General features: G+C 48.4%; 1 protein-coding gene across 3 annotated transcripts in view; it reads left to right on the forward strand.

Annotated features, from left to right (window-relative positions):
* The window catches only part of MAD1L1 (mitotic arrest deficient 1 like 1), a 320009-nt gene extending 303457 nt beyond the window's left edge, over window positions 1-16552 (forward strand). For 2 of the 3 annotated variants that reach the window (XM_072349472.1, XM_072349476.1), the window contains one exon: window positions 15516-16551. In XM_072349472.1, the coding sequence (XP_072205573.1) occupies window positions 15516-15674 (159 nt within the window). In that variant the 3' untranslated portion in view covers window positions 15675-16551. Of the gene's footprint in view, window positions 1-15515 lie in introns of all 3 variants that reach the window. The other variant, XM_072349477.1, reaches the window with a different exon arrangement.
* Window positions 16553-17833: the final 1281 nt, after the last annotated feature.

The raw sequence follows: 17833 nt of genomic DNA on the forward strand, positions 1-17833 counted from the left end.
TTGCCAGCCGCTGGGCTGAAACTCTCAGTTCTGTCCCTGCTTTGCTGCTTTCTTCCCCAAAACTCTCTGGAGGTTGGAGGTAGAGGGTGGAGGCTTCATCCAAACCCTTCTGAAGCTGAAAGGTGCAGGAGGGATGGGGAACCCTAATTGCTGAGCCCATGGCTCAGTTCAGCCAATCCCCTCAGCTCTTCCTGAAGGGAAGATTTGGCACCGTGGGTCCGTGGCCTTTGGAAGAAGCACGAGCATTTCTCAGTGCCTACCCACATGGCTGAGTATTAACTGTCCGGCTTTAAGGACTGATCCCATCGGCTCACTGAGCAACATTATTGATTTGTTTTCTAGGTGAGACTTGGCCACATTTATTCCTTAAATCTGTCGGTTCCTCCTTCCTTACCAACTTACAATTCAACGTGGACTTTTACCTTCCACTGCCCAGTTTCTAAGATACTTTAATATTCCTTTGCAATGATCGTTACCCTGAGATTTTTGTTAGTCATTCTAGATTGCATTTGCAGTTTCATTAAGTCTTCCAAAGAGGGAGATGTATATTAGTGTCAAGAGGTCCTTCTTCTCCACGTAGGCTGTGCTCTTCCAGCCGTATTACTTTATGCTCCTTTGGGTTCTTCCTCAGGTGTTTTGTTGCATGAACTGAGTCTGGGATGTTGAAGGAATAGATTTATTTATTTTTTTCCTTCTTAAGAAAAAGAAAGGAAAAGGAAAACATAGCAACGACAGCATGGCAACAGCAGCTGCTGCACAAAAGAAAAATAGGCAAACAGACTTCCGAAACATGTATTCACTGTTAAGCTATTTTTACTGGTCGGTGAGTATGTGGGAGTATTATAACAGAATAAGTGAGAAAATAGCTTACAAATAATTCATAAGAAACTTCAGATGAGAACATATCTTAATGACCCTAGCTAGCCCTCATGCTGTATGAATCTCCACATGCACAAACATAAAGGTCACCTCTGATCTATGCTATTTATGTATTTGTAAATTTGTTCGTAAGAATGTATATAAAATTCTATTAAGGTTAAATATCCAGGCACTGTGAAGCAGAGAGTTGTGCATCCCTGCATAGCAGCTTAAGGGCAAATCCATCTCATGAGTACACAGGCAGGAACGTCCAACGTCCATGCTTGTATTGCGCTGGTCAGAGCTCAGATGCAGATGGAGTCCTGTGTTGGTCTGAAAAGTGACAATTAGAGACAAAGTAGCATGAAATAGCATGAAAAACAGTTAGCTTCAATCATCCCATCCCCAGCCTGTCCCACAGACGCCTATGGGGAGTCTTTAATTAAATTAAAAATAACTCATCAAGAATCTGGGAAAAGCGGGACTCAAAGCTGCTGAATTCTTCACAGTTGCAGCCCAGTCCTTGTGCTGTGTGAGCCCATTTTTCTGCTCAGATGTGCTCCATGGGAGACTGAAGGCAAACACAGCCTCTTAAGTCTCCCCCCACCGTCCTGATGCTTTTCTTGGCACCGAGAGAAACACAGCTCAGATCTCTGCAGCCAAAGCTAGATTCATTTGCCTTCAGAAACAACACAAATCTGTTTTCCTGCTTAAATAAAGTCATTTGCAGGGTCCTGTTGTGGGAACAACATTTCAGCTCGCCCTGAATGGAGCAGTCATTGGGATGAATGGGTTGGTTGTTGGGCTGCCACTGCCCTCTGCACCCTGAAGTGCTCCACTGCCGCCTCCATTGTGGGCATCCCCGCTCTGCACCCTTCTGTGCTCTGTATGATCTATTTATTGCAGGCTGATATTCATCCCACATCTCCCACGTTTCCTTCCAGCCCCGTGGTTTGAGGACACTGCCTGCTGCAGAGCAGGGGGCACCTGAATCCTTTCCATGGTGCTGCTTTGCCTTGCAAATGCAGGAAACCCCTTTCTTCTTATCTCCAAAGGTGTGCTAGTGCTCATCTGCCCTTCAGATACGTGACAGGGAACGCCTGGGTAAAGTTACTGATTGTCCTTGTTGTAGATTTGCTTGTTCTATGAGCTTGGTGTGTAACTTGACGGAGTGTTTCAGAGCACATGGGGAAGGAGGGAGCAACAGCCCGGGCAGCTGGGTGCCCTCAGAGGCTCTTTTCAGACAAAGCTGAAAACCAGCAAGTGGAATGTGATGCTTCGAAGCACTTTGTGAGGTTCTTTTTGGTTTTAAATGATTTCATTTAAATATCTTTGACTGTGAAACCCCCAAGGAAACTCATCCCCTTGTTTTTCCATCTGAATATTTTGCTTTCCGCGTGCTTTTTTACTCAAGGTGAAAGTGTCTGGCGTACACTTAAGGCCTGCACAAAGTTGAATAGTAAGATACAGGCTGGTGGCACAAGGCAAGTTCAGCAATCTGGAAGAAACCCAGCAGCTGGTCTGGGATGTGCTACTGTTTTGTAGAATCATAGAATGCCCTGCATTGAAAAGGACCACAAGGATCATCTAGTTCCAACCCCCTGCTGTGTGCAGGGTCACCAACCAGCAGACCAGGTTGCCCAGAGCCACATCCAGCCTGGCTTTGAATGCCTGCAGGGATGGGGCATCCACAGCCTCCTTGGGCAACCTGTTCCAGTTGCTGACATCTTTTCCCGTGACCTTCCATAACACCCAAATACAACCAGCACCATTCCTCTGCTGGGGTTAGAGCACAGACAGCCTGTGTTTGAGGCACTTGAGGAGCTGCTTACAGACTCCTTTGCTGTTTTGTTTGCGTTTTTTATTTGTGAAAACATTCTCGAGAGCATTGTTAGCTGTATCACAGCAGGAACACCTCTGGGCACGCTGGGGAGTGCGTGAAAGCAGGTTTGGAGAGCTTTTATTTTCACACCGTGTTGCAGTTCTGTAGTGATAAATGTTTTGTGGAGTATAAACCTGCAGGTCCTCCCCTTGCAGGTCTCTCTTCTTGGAGTGGAAAAAGGGTTTTACGTGTCACGGTTTAGCTTGCAGTAGGGCTGTGTCACTCTGGAGGTAACAGGGCTGATGGGCTGCACTATGAGCAGCACTAAGTGAGAACTGCTGTTGGTCTGAGCTGGTGCCACTGGGCAGCTAGGATTACTGTGGCAGAGAGAAAAAGTAATGACACGGCATGGAAGAAAAGGAGAGAGAAATGGATCTTTTAAGGAATTCGTGCTCTGGCAGTTGACCGAGGCAAGCATTTGTCAGCATGTATTCTGGGCTGTCTGCTGGTAATTCCCATGTCTGTCAGCAACCCGAGTGTGGACAGCTGGGAAAGCAGCATTTGGAGTACCCCAAGAACTGCCTCGATTCAGGGCAGCTCTTGGACTTTGCAGATGTGGGGGGAGAAAAGCTGTGCCTGTACTCTCTGTGTGCTGCAGCCTGGCTCTGCCTCTGCCTGCTGGGGGAAGCAGCCTGTGCAGCCTCATGCCTTGCATTGCAAGCCCTATGTAATGTACCACACTGCCATGTTCCTCCCGGCCACGGAGCATCCTGCAGGGTTAGCAGATATCAGATGGCCTCGTAACCACAGACAGCCCCATTATTTCCAATGGGCCTCAGCCAACGCGTTCAGATTTGATTAAGGACTTTCTGAAAGATAAGAAACATTTAGAGCCTGGGGTTGGCTCCAGTGTTAGTTATTTACATCGGGGTGAGGGGAGATAAAATCTTTTACTGGTGTCACTGCTTAAATATTTTGTCTCTCTTTTCCAATATTGTGGCAAGAAGGAACCATATGTGTTCCTAGAAAGAGAGTCTCGTACAGCCGTTCGTCAGGAGAAAATCTATTAATGTATTAACACTCAGAATAATGAGAGAAAACAGCACGTGCTGGAGAGAGTAATGCAGAGCTGTAAGTCTGCGGTTTGCTAATGTTTGGAAAATGTTGCATTTCTCCATCTTTCCAAAGCTGATCTTCTGCCAAAATAAGTTCTCTTCTGCTGTTAATTTTAGAAAGGTTAAATCCATTTATGAAAGCAAACATAGGCGTGGAGTGACGGAAACCAGGAGGGTGCGTGGAGCAGCAGGCTGCCCATCTGCAGAGGTCACTGCAGGAGCTGCTCTGGCAGGAGGCATGCAGACATGTCCTTTCCTTCCTCAGCACTGCGCAGAATGGGGGACGTGTGCACAGAAGCCCAAAGCCCAAAGGGCTGTGTCACCTTTGCAGTGCGACTCCTCGCTGCCACCCGTTTCCAGAAGGCAGTGGACTCTCTGTGTGTTTGTGTGTGTGTTTGCAGCTCGCTGCTGGGCTTTAGGCAGGATTGACGAAAGACTTGGCACAGGGAAAGGGCAAATTTTAAAGAGCTCGAGAGTAGGAGAGATTGCTGGTTGAGCAGCTTGGTTGCCTCGAGGTCATTGCTAATTAGCTGGATCTTGCCTAAAGAAGTGAACATTACATTTTAATGCTGCTATGAAAACCAATCACGCCGTCTTCCCTTTGCATCCAATACTGCTGCCAGCTTTGCTGTGGCATCTGGAGCAAGCTGCACGAGGGAAGGGAAGAAAGCCCTCTTAAAGGAGATGGAGGGATGCTGAAGTGCTAGCAGAGCTCAGATGAGAGAGGCTGGAGCTTGACAGCTGTTACTGGCTCATGCAAAAAGCCTGCCAGCAAAAATGCATCAATTTGTGTGATATCCGGGTGTCTTGTCTTCTGTTTTCATAATTGCATACATGGTGTCTGCATAAATCTCTTCCCCCCCTGCACCTCCAGCGAGAGGAGCTGCCTGGTGGATGGCAGCCCGTCAGCAGGCGAGCATCAGCAGGAAGAGACATCAGTCAGATGTGTGTCGTGCAGAGGGCTGGGGCCTGAGGCACATTCCTCCAAGGCTGCTCGAACATGGTGCTCTCACTAACTAGGAAACCTCTCCTTTTCCCCATGGGAAGAGCAGCGTGCTCATCCAGACATGAGAACCAGCAGCACTGTCTTGCCGTGTTCTTCAGGAGTTTAGTGCCAAATGACAGCACAGGCAGCTGCAGCAGGTGCTTTCAGCAAATGCATCGTAGCCCAGAGGTCTGAGTGTCCCCTCAAGGGCTACAGTGGAATTTCTTTCCCTTTCTCACTGAGTACTGAAGTCTTCCTGCTCGCTCCTTCGCTCTTTAGCTGTAACTTCTGTACCTTCAGCTATGGACTTCCCCTCATGGTGGGATCAGTGCTGTCTGCTTGAGAGAGGACTCTGGGTTTCTCATTACAACCCGGCTGAATGCAAGATATACTCAGCCTGCACAGCCCAGCTGATGGCTGTCCTTACTGCCTCAGATGTTGCCTTCTCCTGCCTGTAGACCACCAGTTGGGTTGAGCCACTCCACCAGAGCAGCCACTGGTACCACCAGCAACGTGCACTCAGAAGTCACAAAGCTGAGATAGAAGTGGTGACATTTTTGAAGTAATATCATCATCTTCCTTACCGTAAATCTTGACTTGTCACTACGGACACAGTCTGAGAAACGGGGCTCCCCACGGTGGGTTACTGAAGGTTAAAGCTCAGTCTTGAAGACACAGGAGAAGAAGTGTTGTATGTTAGGACAGAACCAACTTTCCTCGTCTACCTTCTTGGTACTGACAGCCCTTGTCCACTTCAGTCCTGTTGACAGCAGTGCTGATGACAGTGATTCCAAAAGAAGAAAAACGAAGAAATTGAGAGCCAGCAAAAAGCAAGAGAAATGAAAGCATCTTCCTTGACGCACACTAAGATTGTGGAATCTGGTTATTGGTGTTACAGCAGCAACTTGTGTTCTTTTCAAAGCCAACGCTTCAATTCCACTTTGGCAACTCATAATTATGAGTGACTCACACAGGCCGGTAGAAAAGAGCAATTACTGACCAGTCCCTGCTCCTAGCTGAGCCATGTTCAGTCCCTGTGGTGCAGACTGTATCACCATGTTGGCTCCATGCATGGGTGACTAATGCCTGCAGCCAGTTTCCTTGGTGCAGGGTTTCATCCTGCATTTTAGCCCTGGGTGCCAGACTCTAACAGGAACTAGAAGAGGGTAATGAATAAACATGCTAAGATCTTCAGCTGCAATCTGCCATCAGGTCCATCTGTTACTCCTTCCCTCATAAGCCTTGCAAACTCAATGAGCCAGGAATGGGCATGCTCCATATACTGTCCCATCCTATAGCCACAGATCTGCAGTCTAATTGCCTGGTTGACAGCAAGTCTGTCCCTCACGGTCTCTTGAACCTGTCGTAGGATCTTCATGTTCTTCAGCCTTCCACCCAACCTGCTTGTGAGAAGACTTCCAAAAGGATACCAAGAGATGAGGATGGATCACACACCAATGCTTGCTGTATTGCAAGCTCTGCCCATTGGCGAGTGGCGGTGTGCTCTGGGGAGCAGATGCCTGTCTCCCAGGCAACCAGGCAGCTGACAAGAAGTTGCCATCAGAATTCACTGTGCTTCCAGCTGTCCCTCATCAGTGCAAGATTTTGCAAACTCTGCTGCTGATGTTCTCGTACAGATCTCATGCTCACAGCTGCAGTTCACAAGAAGTGGAATCTCTCCCCACTTTGGGAGCTAGGCCATCTTGCTTAAAGCCCACAGATGGTTTTACTCTGTTTCACCCATAGGTGCTTCCTTCTCATGTTGCAGAATGCCCATGTTCTCAGTTCTCTGCTTTGCCATTGCTCCAGCTCTCCTCCAGGCAAGGGAGATGGAGAAGAACATGAGTTAGTGAGATGAGTTCCCCTTCCAAAAGATGGATTCTTGTGCATGGGGCTTATTTTCCAGTCCCTGATTCCTCCCTCAAGTTGTTTTCTCCTGGCTCTCCTGGGAGAGAGCTGTAGGACACAGTTCAAGCTGCACCTCCTTTTCCCTTTGCACCAAGCTGCTGTGCTCATCAGGGCCAGGCACAGACCAGGAGCTGCCTGTGGATGACAGGGCTGCGAGGCAGCACAGGGCTGTGATCTGGATGGGAAAAGAGGGTTTGAGTAACACCCAGTCCCCAGCATCGCGGGCTGCAACTGCAGAGTCATTTCAGAGAAAGGAGCAGGAGATTTTTCTCTTCCTAATTTATGTCTATCCTGCATATGGCTTCTGTGGAGTCGCTAATGTTACAGCCAGACGGGTTGGCATTTTACTAGACAGAACACATGGGCTAGATGTTGTTAATGCTTGTTAGCTACTCACTCTGCAGCTTGACCAGTCCAATGTGGTCACCTCACAGATGGCTGGAAGCTGCAGCCCTGGTGCCAGAGCACTCCAGCTCCATGGCACTCAACTGTGACAGCAGTTGCAATAACATGCATTTGGCTGCTTCTTCTGAAGGTCAGAGCTACTCTACCTTTGCCAGGAGATCGGCACGTCTTCCCCCTACATAAAAGAAAGACACCAGTGTATAAAGATCCTGAGCCTTTTCATGAGGTGTTGGCTTTCCAGACTTAATGTCATCATTTGATTTGTTTCTAGGATGGCGTTAGAAAAGTTTTGCAGGCCCTCATCTGCATTCCTTTGTGGTTGATGCTTATCAGTACCCTGTATGTGGCTGCGAACGGTATGCGACAGTCATGAGGCTTTTAGGATCTCGAGCTCTGTCATACCCTGCATCTACATTAGCGGACATCCCATGCAATTTTCCTTTCTCTCTGATGTGAACAGTCATCTGTGATTTACTCTCACCAGTCTCACATTCAGCCAAACCATTTCTAGGTATCACTTCAGCGAATCTCTGCAGGGTGACCCTGCCTGATAGCTGGTGTGGCGATGCCCATCAGAACCTGCAGGAGCCGACACTACTAGTGAATCATTTCTGCTCACCCTTCCCTCTCTAACAGGTTCAATTCACAATGGCGGGAGGCTGAGTGCATCCTACAGATGAGGCAGGGAGTTTTGGTTTCAATGCTCACCCTTTAAAACTCTCAAAGCACTTTTGGAAAATGCAGGGGTATTAATCCACACTGAGCTGCAGTTCTCCAAACCTGTGATTTAAATTGGATGTATTTGTCTCTGTCTGTCCTGAACTGTTGAGTAACATTAATGCACCCTGATAATAGCTGTCACATTGTACCCCTGGGGGTTGCTCCTCTGTGATAGGTGAAATCATAGCAGTTCAAAGGCCTGTCTTTCAGGATGAAAAGCTCCATAGGAATATTCAGATATAAAATAGTAATAGTACGAATGGAAAAAAAAAAAAAAAAAAAAGCATTTCCCTGATTTCCAAGTCTTTCATCTTGTTTTTATGGCATCGCATTTGACAGTTTAAAGGGCGTTAACCCATAGGAGAAACCACAAAGCGCCATCCGCCGGGATGAACAGCAGCCATTCTTCCCTATTGAGAGCAGGGCAGGAGCTCAGCACACAGCTCGGCTCTTTTCAACATCGTTTCACACCAGCTGTAGGGAACTGTAGGGAGCTGTAGGGAGCTGTAGGGAGAGGCTCCTGCTCTGCAGTACTTTGGAGTAGAGTTGATGCAACAGCCCGGAGCCCATCGCCGCTGTCACCGATGCATGCAATGCCTGGGTTGTGTGTCTGATTAAGATGGAAGTGTATGAGCTGACCTCCTAGGCTGAGAAGACACTGTGGGGTTGTGGTTCATCTCAGTGTTGAATAATAAGAAAGAGAAAGGAAATGTTTGCAATAAATCTCAGCACACACAGGGCTGTTTCTCGCTTATCCCACCTCAGCTTTCAATTTTCTTCTTGGCATTGCCAGGTGCTTGCTTTCCTTTGCTCAGCAGCTAAAAGCAGCTTTTTCATTACATTTCCTGGAAGGCCCTTTACAGGCATCCATCCGTCCCTGCCTCATAAATTCACTTTATCCAGCGAGATGGTGGCACGAAGGTCAGAGGTCTTTGCAAGAAGCAGTTATTAAAAGGAAGTGCGCTTCCTCTTTTGAGTTTCAAAGAGGATGTCGGGGGAGGAAAACTTTACAGCAGATGAGGAACGGTCATTTGTAAAAGGTGGATGGCCGGGTTGATGCAGAGCTGAGCATCCTGCCACAGCTGCATTGGGAAGGCAACCTGTAAGGCCAGCAGAGACTTGCCTGCTACCCCAGGAAAGGGAGAAGGAAACCAGTAACCAGTTTGCTAAAGAACCTCATAAATATTTCAGGGCGTAAGCACATCTTGTGGTACAGATTGTTTTTTGTTGTTGATGTTGTTGTTTTTTAATATTTCTCTAATTTTAAATGAACAGCCTCTAATTAAAGTGATTTAGTGGCTACCTGGGGACCTGGTATTTGAACGGTGTGTGATACTTAGGAAAGATTGATAGGCGAGGCGTAATTCAATTGGGGGATTTTGATAATGATATCATCACCCGAGAGAGCCAAGTTAGAGCAATTACACAGATCCCAAAGCCTCATGTTTGGATTGCTATAACTTCAGCAGGCACTTTCCACATGGGTGTGCACACATGCACACAAACACTTTCTCTTTGTTTTTCTGCCCATTGCACACCGCAGAGCAAACCCACTAATTCTGCATAGGCAACGATGCCTATTTATATCAGTCTGCATTAGAAAGTAGTGCTTTCCACCTTGCTGCTGATTGCCTAAAAGCAAATGCTGGACATCCATCAGCAGCAGGAATTGATGCTGGTATCTGCTGGGCGCTGCAGTTCTTTGGCTGGCTGCTTCCCAGCACCGGACCAAAGCAACCCAGTGGGCTTTGTCAGTGTGTCCATGTATCGCTTCTGCTGTGCTGTCCTCAACCTGGGGAGCTCAGCTGCTGCGTGTGGGCAAGGCGGCCTTTGACATTTAGAAAAATCTCAGTATCCAAAGCAAGAGCCAGAAACAAAAAGATTTTCTTGTTTAAAGGTCAGAGCAGGCGGCTTCTTAAAAGATGTTTTCAAGTGTGTTTGTCGGGCTGTGACAGGGTTTACACGCAGGTTAACGTGAGCCGCGGTGGCTGGCAAGGGGTGTCAGGGCCAAGAGCGTGCCCCATGCACTTAATGGCAGAGGCTGCAGCACACGTGGCCGTGGCATCACTGAGGTTTCCAGAGATGACTGGTTGGTGCGGCAGGGCCTCGAGGACGTGTGCTGATGGAGGGGCTGTTCTGGGTAAGAGTCCTTTGTGAAAAGGAGGTTCAGAGGGATTGGAGCTGCACAAGGGCTCAGTGTGGTGGGGAGACTTCAGAGAAGGACAGGGAGCACCACGAGGCCAAGGGAAATGGCCTGAAACTGGGGCAGTGGTGGGAGGTTGTAGCCATGGCATAACCCTTTACAGGCACGCAGAGAAGCTCTGTGTGGACGTGAAGCTGTGCTGCACCTTCCCTTGGCACACACAGGGCTGTTTCCCTTGTGTATTCAGAACGGTTGTGCACAGGGACACAGCGTAGAAAGTGATTTATGGAAGGAGCATAACAGATGAGATAGAGCCTCCACAATACATGCGCTGGGTAAATGTCACCGGGCAATGATTCACTTGCTCATTTTGACCCCTAATACATCTCAGATGTGAAAAGTAAAGTCTGTTGTAGAGCATGGCCAAAGCAGCATTTGCAAAGCAAGGGCCTGTGGCTGTGCCAAGGGGCAGAAAGTCCCTCTGGCAGCCCTCCCAGACTTTTGGATGTAGTCCTGTCTGACTCTGAGAAGGTGTTGGAAGTGGGGTTCCCATGCTGAGCTGTGCCTGGCACAGAGCTCCACCAGCACTGTTGTCAGCTCACCAAAACCCATTTGGGAACACCCCCAGCACTTGAATGTGTGTCTTTGAAGATACAAGGGCTCACATCATGCATGGATCATACCTCTGAATGCAGTTATGTTTCCTTGATGTGGAAATCAGAAGTAGGATCTACACACAGTGCTGTGGTGTGAGATTGCATTGAATGTTAAAGCCCTCTTCTCCTTTTTCCCATGTTTCTGCTCCATGTTTTTTCACGATACCACATCCCTGTGTTCGCTTTCGCTTTGCAGCATGCAAACACCCTCTTTTCAGTCTCCTCTGGAGTCTAAATGCCTACAGAGCATTTGGGTCTTACGTTCAACTGGTGCTTTTCAAGAAGGATCCTTCAGGTGCCTTCGTGGCAGTTTATAGTTGATGGCATTTCTGGAGCCAGAGTAGAGCTCATTGTTTTTTCTAGCTACTAAAATGTGTTACAGAGCAGAGGAAAAGATCATACTCTAAATGGGAAAAATTGGTCTCTCTGGTCCTGAGTGTGCTTCCAAACCAAGTTAGCTTGTAAATGACCAAGTGGAACCATCCAGCTTCTGACATGGCTGCCTCTCAGCTGGTAGAACAAGGGGAGAAGTGAATGCAGGGACTTGGCTTTTAGGGGGTGTAAGGGAAACTGTTGATCACAGCCTAGAACCTCTGATTAACCAGCTGAGGCAAGTGATGATTTGGCTGTGGGAGCACAGGTGAGGGTAATTCAGCTGTGCTGCCAGAAGGGTTGGAGCTTGACTCCACCTCTCCCAGATCCCATTTAAGGGCTGACCATCACTAAGGTGACATCTCTTTCTGGGGATTACTCCTTTGTGGAGTTTTTGTGGTGAGCCTCAGCAAGCATCTATCTAGAATGAAGGCCTCAGAGCTGGTGAGTCTTTTCCTTAGATATCCTCTGGTTATCTATTTCCAACTATATGTAACTATACTTGTATTATTCCAACTATACAGGGAGTGTTTCTGTGCAATAGCAGCATGAGGACAAAGATCTGTTGTAGGAAAACCAGTATGGTCAGGAGCCCTGTGCACCTTAAGTCAGTGCATGTTAAGGGAGCCTCCTCTGTCCATGCACTGCTACGTGCCCTGCCAGCTGCAGGGGTGCCTGCTGCCTCTTAGCACCTTCTGCACTGCCTGGTCCCCTTCTGAAGAGAAGGATTTGTTTTTCTACCACACTGGTGGTTATTTGAGAGACTTTTATGTGCATATCTAAACCATACAGCCTTGAATAATTTACCAATTTCTAGGGTTAAAGGGGAGATGTATGCTGTTTCCTTCTGGCAGGCAGAGGCTGATCTTGATTCTCCTGGAAGAACACTTATACTAACAGCTCTTTTCTCCGAGCAGGGCCAGGAGCAACTATTGCAAGTTGATGTCACCATGTGGTAAATAGACCTGTCTTCTTGTTCTACAGTGTAATGAAATCTGCCCCTGATCTGATTGCTCTGTGAAGCAATCTGTGAAGAGAAATCTGAAGTCACCCTTCAGATCTATGGCAAGAGTTGCATCCCCTACTGGCAGAACCAAGCGAGCAGTAGCACGGGGCAGATTGATTTCCCCTGCTTTTCTAGAAGAGGTCCCAATAGGCCTTAAATCAGGCTGAGCTGGCAATGGAGCTTAGCAAAAGCTGGAGTCTCCCTTTTGCAAGTATTTGAGATCTGAATAAAACATAACATAGACCAGAATCTCAGTAGTTTAGTGAGCCAGGCAGATTTTTTTTTCCTCATGAATTAGACAGAAACAATGCAGGTCTACGTGCTGAGTACCTGTGAGACATTGCTCTTAGTGCTTCAGCATCCTGGGCTGTGTGCCTCTCTAGGTCAGCACTGCCCTTAGCTGGAGTGCCCAGCTGAGTGGGGAAGGTGTGCTGATGGTCCCCAAAGTGCTTGTGTCTACTCCTCCTCTGCATGGGGAAGGATAGTTTACTCTCCAGCCCAGCTCTCCTTTTGACCCCTTGTATTCAGTGCACCTCTAAAAGCTTTTTCTTTCACACTTCCCATTAAAAGCAGCAGCACGCAGCTCTGGGTGAGATGTGTTGATAGTGTTGGGTTTGGAGCAGTCAGTGCTGGACTTGTGTGTGGTGTGGTTTATCTCATCTGCTTACCATTTGTTCATGTTCCTCAGCTGAGCATTTCCTATCTAGGTGGGCTTGGGAGGCCTTGAGCTGCACCTGGGCTTTGAATTCCAAGGATGCGTCACAAGGGGGAAATAGTGATGTCATTATGTGGATGTGACACTGTGGCTGGTGGTAGCAGCAGTTGTGGCCCCCAGTTTGCTTTGAGGGTTGAATGTAGGTATTTTTAATCTTAAGAATCATGGAAATTGAGGGGAGGGGGAGACCTGGCAGTGCACTCTGAAGAGAAGGACTGAAGGACCCTCCCAGCTCTGTACTGCTGGAGGTTTTGTCTTTGTCTTTCATCAGTGCAGTTTCTATACCTGAGGCCACAGGTGTTGATCCAAAACAGCATGAAACACCTGCAGCAGTCGCTGAGCACAGCATCTCCTCCAGCATCCTATACACACTGTCTCCACCCCACTGTGCATCCCTTCCCTTGCCCCAGATCCCCACTCACTCCCCTGCCCGCTGCTGGCCCAGGAAGGGTGCAAAGAAACCTTGTGAACTAAGGAACTTGTTGCTCCTACTGCCTATAAGCACTTTATTTCTAAAGCACATGCTGCATGGACACTCCTGCAGCAAGTCTGCCTATATATCCCAGTCCATTCTACGTTACAAACAAATGAGCAAAGAGGAAAAAAAAGCAATAAAAACAAATAATAAGAAACAGTAGCAGCGACAGCCATTTTAAAACACTCCCAGGGAAAAAAAAAAAAAGAAAAAAAAAAACAAACCCAAGTTTCTAATTTTTTTTTGTTGTTAAATGCACTGTGAGATGGAATGAACTGAACAGCAAGTGCATCCATCCTCAAAGTCAGCATGTAAACATCTCCTGGCAGAGAAGGAATTGCCTTTTTTCCAAGCGGCTGCCTTCTCGTCTCCTTCTTCTTACTGGGGAGATCATAAGGAACCTGGATGAGATGTCTGGGTTTTTTTCAGTGCTTTTGGATTTTTGGATGCTTTTTGTTGTCCTTTTTTTCCCCATGTTTGGGAGTGCTGCTGGGGGAAGGCAGTGCCAAGAGGGTTGCCCAGGAGGGAACAGTCCCATTGAGCGCAGTGGGGAGGAACAGAAAGCACGTATTTGCTTGTGAAACTTTCTCTGATCATTATTCTTCTGCCTCTGCTGGAGGAGGAGGAAACTTCGGTTATGAAGAATAGTGGAGAGAAATGTCCATTAATCTCATAAAAAGGAATTATTCAAATGGAGCCTTCGCTTGCGACACCAGCGAGCTCAAAGTAAAAGGGGAATTTAAAACATTTATGTTACTCTGCGACCATAAAACACAGGCAAATGGTCTGGCTCTGGATGCTGGATTTCTTAAGGAACTTGCTTTAATTAATTAAACTGGTAAACCAATTAATGGATTTGCTTGTAAATTCTTAGGAAATTAATTTTGTGCGCAAAGAGTGCTTTAAATCTGTGAGGGAGGCAGCGTGTGTATTTCCTGCAGAGATGGAATTCCCATTTTAGTGAAGCCCATTCATTGTTGAGGTGCAAGCAATGTGTTCCTTGTGCCCAAACCTTCCTCCTGCTGCTTCTGCCTGTGCCCACGGGGCAGCTCTAGCCTCTCATCCTGCCTCTGGTTCTCCATGCAGGTGCACATTTCTTGCACATCCTGCCCAGCTGAGCCTTGAGTGTGATGCAGCAGCCTGTGCAGCCTGCAGCTGGGGTGCTGCAGTAGGATAAGGCACCCAGCACCTCTTGGAGCTGCTGAATAACAACCAAGCTAAAGTGGAGGAGCTTGAACAAAAGCTAATTTACTTTTCTGTGCCAAAACCTCGTTTAGATTCCCTCCCTGGCTCAGGGTTGACAAGGGCATCCTTGGTACCTGGTGCTCTTTGCAATCAGAACTGACAAATACACGAAAAGTTCATAATCAAATGTGTCCAGGCTGCTGAAAACATGAGATCAGAAACAAGCAGTTCCCTGAGGCTCTGGGCGATTATCGCTTCCTTTCTCCCCTGGCAGGTAAAGCCATATTTCCTCTCCACGTGGCTTTGGTTTTGGCATCCCATTTTTGGGTGCTGCTGCTCAGCGAGGGGGAGCGGAGCTGCAGAACAATTAGGAGCAGTGGTGTTTTGAAGAGGGAAATGGCAGGGGGGGAAATTAGCATTTGCACTGTGATGGTTTTTGCTGTTTATTAATAAACAAGCAGCTTTCATGCCCCTGGAGGCAGGAGAGGCTTCGAGCGCTCCTTACTTCACTTGCTCTATTTTTTTCCTGCTTGCTTGTTTAGTATGTTGCAGGAGATTTGTAATGTCTTCCCACATGTTGAGTTTCCTCATTTTCATCTGAGCATCTCTGGAATAATTCCTCTGGAGCTGTTGGCTCTGAGCTGCTGGGCTGATTCCATCACCTAGAAGCACTGGGGGGCTGCAGGATGGATAGCTGCCAGGGGAGTTGTGTCAGCTGGGAGTGGGTCTGCTTCCTCCTCCAGATGTGTAAGGCTTCAGGAGTGGCTGTTTGCATGGAGAGAGAGCTCCTGGGTGTAGCTGCTGAGCCCTGGGTCCTGATTATGGTGACGCTGCTGTGGTCACCCCAGCTTGGCAGCACCCCATGCAGTTCCCATGGCCATCAGACCACTCTTCTCCCCGCTGTGCTGCTTGTTATCAAGGGAGGTGAGCACAGGGGGTCCTGCTATGGGACTTTGGAAGTACAGAAGTCAACAACAGCCCAATTAAAGCGTGTGCCGAGCACCTGCTCTGCAGCAGATAACATTTCCTTGATTGCAGGCAGATCTGCATTGAAGGAAGCTTCGGAGCAGCAGTGCTGGCTCTCCCCTGCATCGCAGGAGATGAATTAAACCCTTGCTGTATTAATGGGCCTTTTCTGCTTTCCCCTCAGGCTTCCAGCTCCTCTGGTGGAAAAATGCAACTTCTGGAAAACGAGTTCTCACGGACCATCCGGGAGCTCATTGAGCTGCACCTGCTGCACCAGGACAGCATCCCTGCCTTCCTCAGCGCGCTCACCCTGGAGCTGTTCAGCCGTCAGACCATCGCGTAGCACACAGACCCACTGCCAGCCCGGCACGGAGCATCCCAGGGCAGGGCACTGCCTCACCTGCAGCGTTCACCAGGTAGTGAGGACAGACTCTCCCCTCCCACCCTTCAGTCATGGCACTGGGTTGCAGGAAGCTTCTTATCCCCCCTACTTCCAAACTGATACCCAAATCCCACCGTTTTCTCTGATAAGCATCGTTTCCCTCCCAGATGAGGGCTGTATCCTGGGGCTTTCCTGTGTAAAGGTGGAGAATGGGTCTTGCATTCTGCATCTTTGAATTGTGAGAGGCGTGCATCACTCCCCAGACCATCTCAGCGCTTCTTTGGGAATTGCTGCTTTAGGGAGCCACACGTTTTCCCAAAAGCTTCCCCTAAATCCAGGCCCTGCAGAGGTAGGTGTGGGCTTTGAGGGTGGCAGGTTCCTTCTGGATACCTCCTGCTCTTGCATATGGTTCATCACTCAGTAGGGTTGGAATTATTTGCATAATATTCGATTGCCTAAGTTGGCTCCCAAGGTACCAACCCCAGAATTGCTGAGCACACAAGTAAGAATAAATGGACTTTGGAAGATCCTGCAAGTGTGTTTGACACCTCAGTGCCTGTGGTGCACTCAAATGTCAGCCCCGCGCTATTTGTTCCTCACTGGGGAGACTCTTGTCCTTTTGGTTATCTCAGGAATGTGGGAGGTGGCAGGGAACCCATTGGGGTGCTCTCGTTGCTGCTGGTGGGTCTCACCTTGCTGGGGATGTGTTTCTTTCTGCAAGCTTTTCTTTCCTGGGTGGAGGATGGGGCACTCCTGAATGCTGACATTTTGTGTTGCAATGGACGAACCTCTTCTATCCTAAGAATAAAGTGTCACTGCCCAAACTGGATGTACGACTCCTTTATTGGGGAGGTACACCGTGCTTCCCCTGTGCTCTGCCATGTACGAAGTGTGGTAACGAATCATACCTCAGTGGTTCAGCGCTGGCACTGCTTTGAGAAGGAAGGACATCATCACCTCAGTTTTGCCAGGCAAGCCTCATTTGTGCTGTAAGCAAGATTAGTTTGTTACGAACTTCTGTGTATATTGATTCCCTCTTGATATCAGCAGGAACACACTTCTTGAGCTTGGAGAGAACGTAGCAGTAAGCAGGCCAGCAAGTGAGCTTCGATGCTTACGGTGAGTGCAGGATTGAGCATCCTTACTGGAGTCACTCTGGGACCTGTCCATGTGTCTCCATGCAGAGCTACCAGAGATGCAGGTGGGACGGCCATACACTATGGGGAGGCTGCAGAACCCCCCCGGTTCTCTCTGTGGGGTTTGCATGGAAGTGCTGCCATCGGAATGAAAGGTAACAGCAAAAGTTTGGCGTTTTCTCTTCCGCTTGAAGAAGTCCTGGTGGAAGATGAATTGCCTGGCGTGCTGTGCCAGGGGTGCACTGCCTGATTCATATGCACAGCGTGGCGCTGAGAGTCGCCTTCCTCAGTCATGGGGAAAATGAATCATGACGTCAGCCGCACTCGGCTCCTCCGCCAACACAATAGCAAATTCTGGCTGCCTCGGAAAATTTTTTCTCCTGGCTCCTCGCAGGAGAAATGAAGTAATTAATAAGTTTACAATAAACCCTCTATCTTAGCAAAACACGGGTGAGGTGAGAAGTGATGCTGGAGAGTGACAAGGGAAAAGATGTTCTGCTCGTTGGAAAGTTGCCTCCCAAGAGTGAAAGGATGATAGGTTGGGAAAAAGCAGTAGTCTTCTGAGACGCCTTTGGTGGGGAGGAGACGCAGATGGATTGCCTCTCTCCACCTATTCCCCAGCAAGACTGATTTGTTCTGCTAAGTTTAATAAGCCTGCGTGTCTAAGAGAGAATTGTTGCAAAGATGGGTGCTTGGCCAGATGTGCCCGCGTGGTGCCAAAGCTGGCAGTGCTTCTGGAAGCTGCTGGGACCACGGTCCTGCTCCAGCCAGCAGCATCCCTGCTCTGCTGCTGTGTAATGCTGTTGGACGGAGGGCAGCCTTGGGCACTGGGTGAAGCCAAGGCTCTAGGGAAGCTTTGCTGCTCCAGGGCTTGCTCAGAGAGCCTGAGAGTGCTCTCATGGAGGCATGACCATTGCAAAGCCACCTGTGCCACCCATGGGATGCGGGTTTGTGGTTAGGTTTGGAGCAGAGAAGCTGAGACTC

The sequence above is a fragment of the Excalfactoria chinensis genome, chromosome 14 (genome assembly GCF_039878825.1).
Source record: "Excalfactoria chinensis isolate bCotChi1 chromosome 14, bCotChi1.hap2, whole genome shotgun sequence".
Classification (NCBI taxonomy): Eukaryota; Metazoa; Chordata; class Aves; order Galliformes; family Phasianidae; genus Excalfactoria; species Excalfactoria chinensis.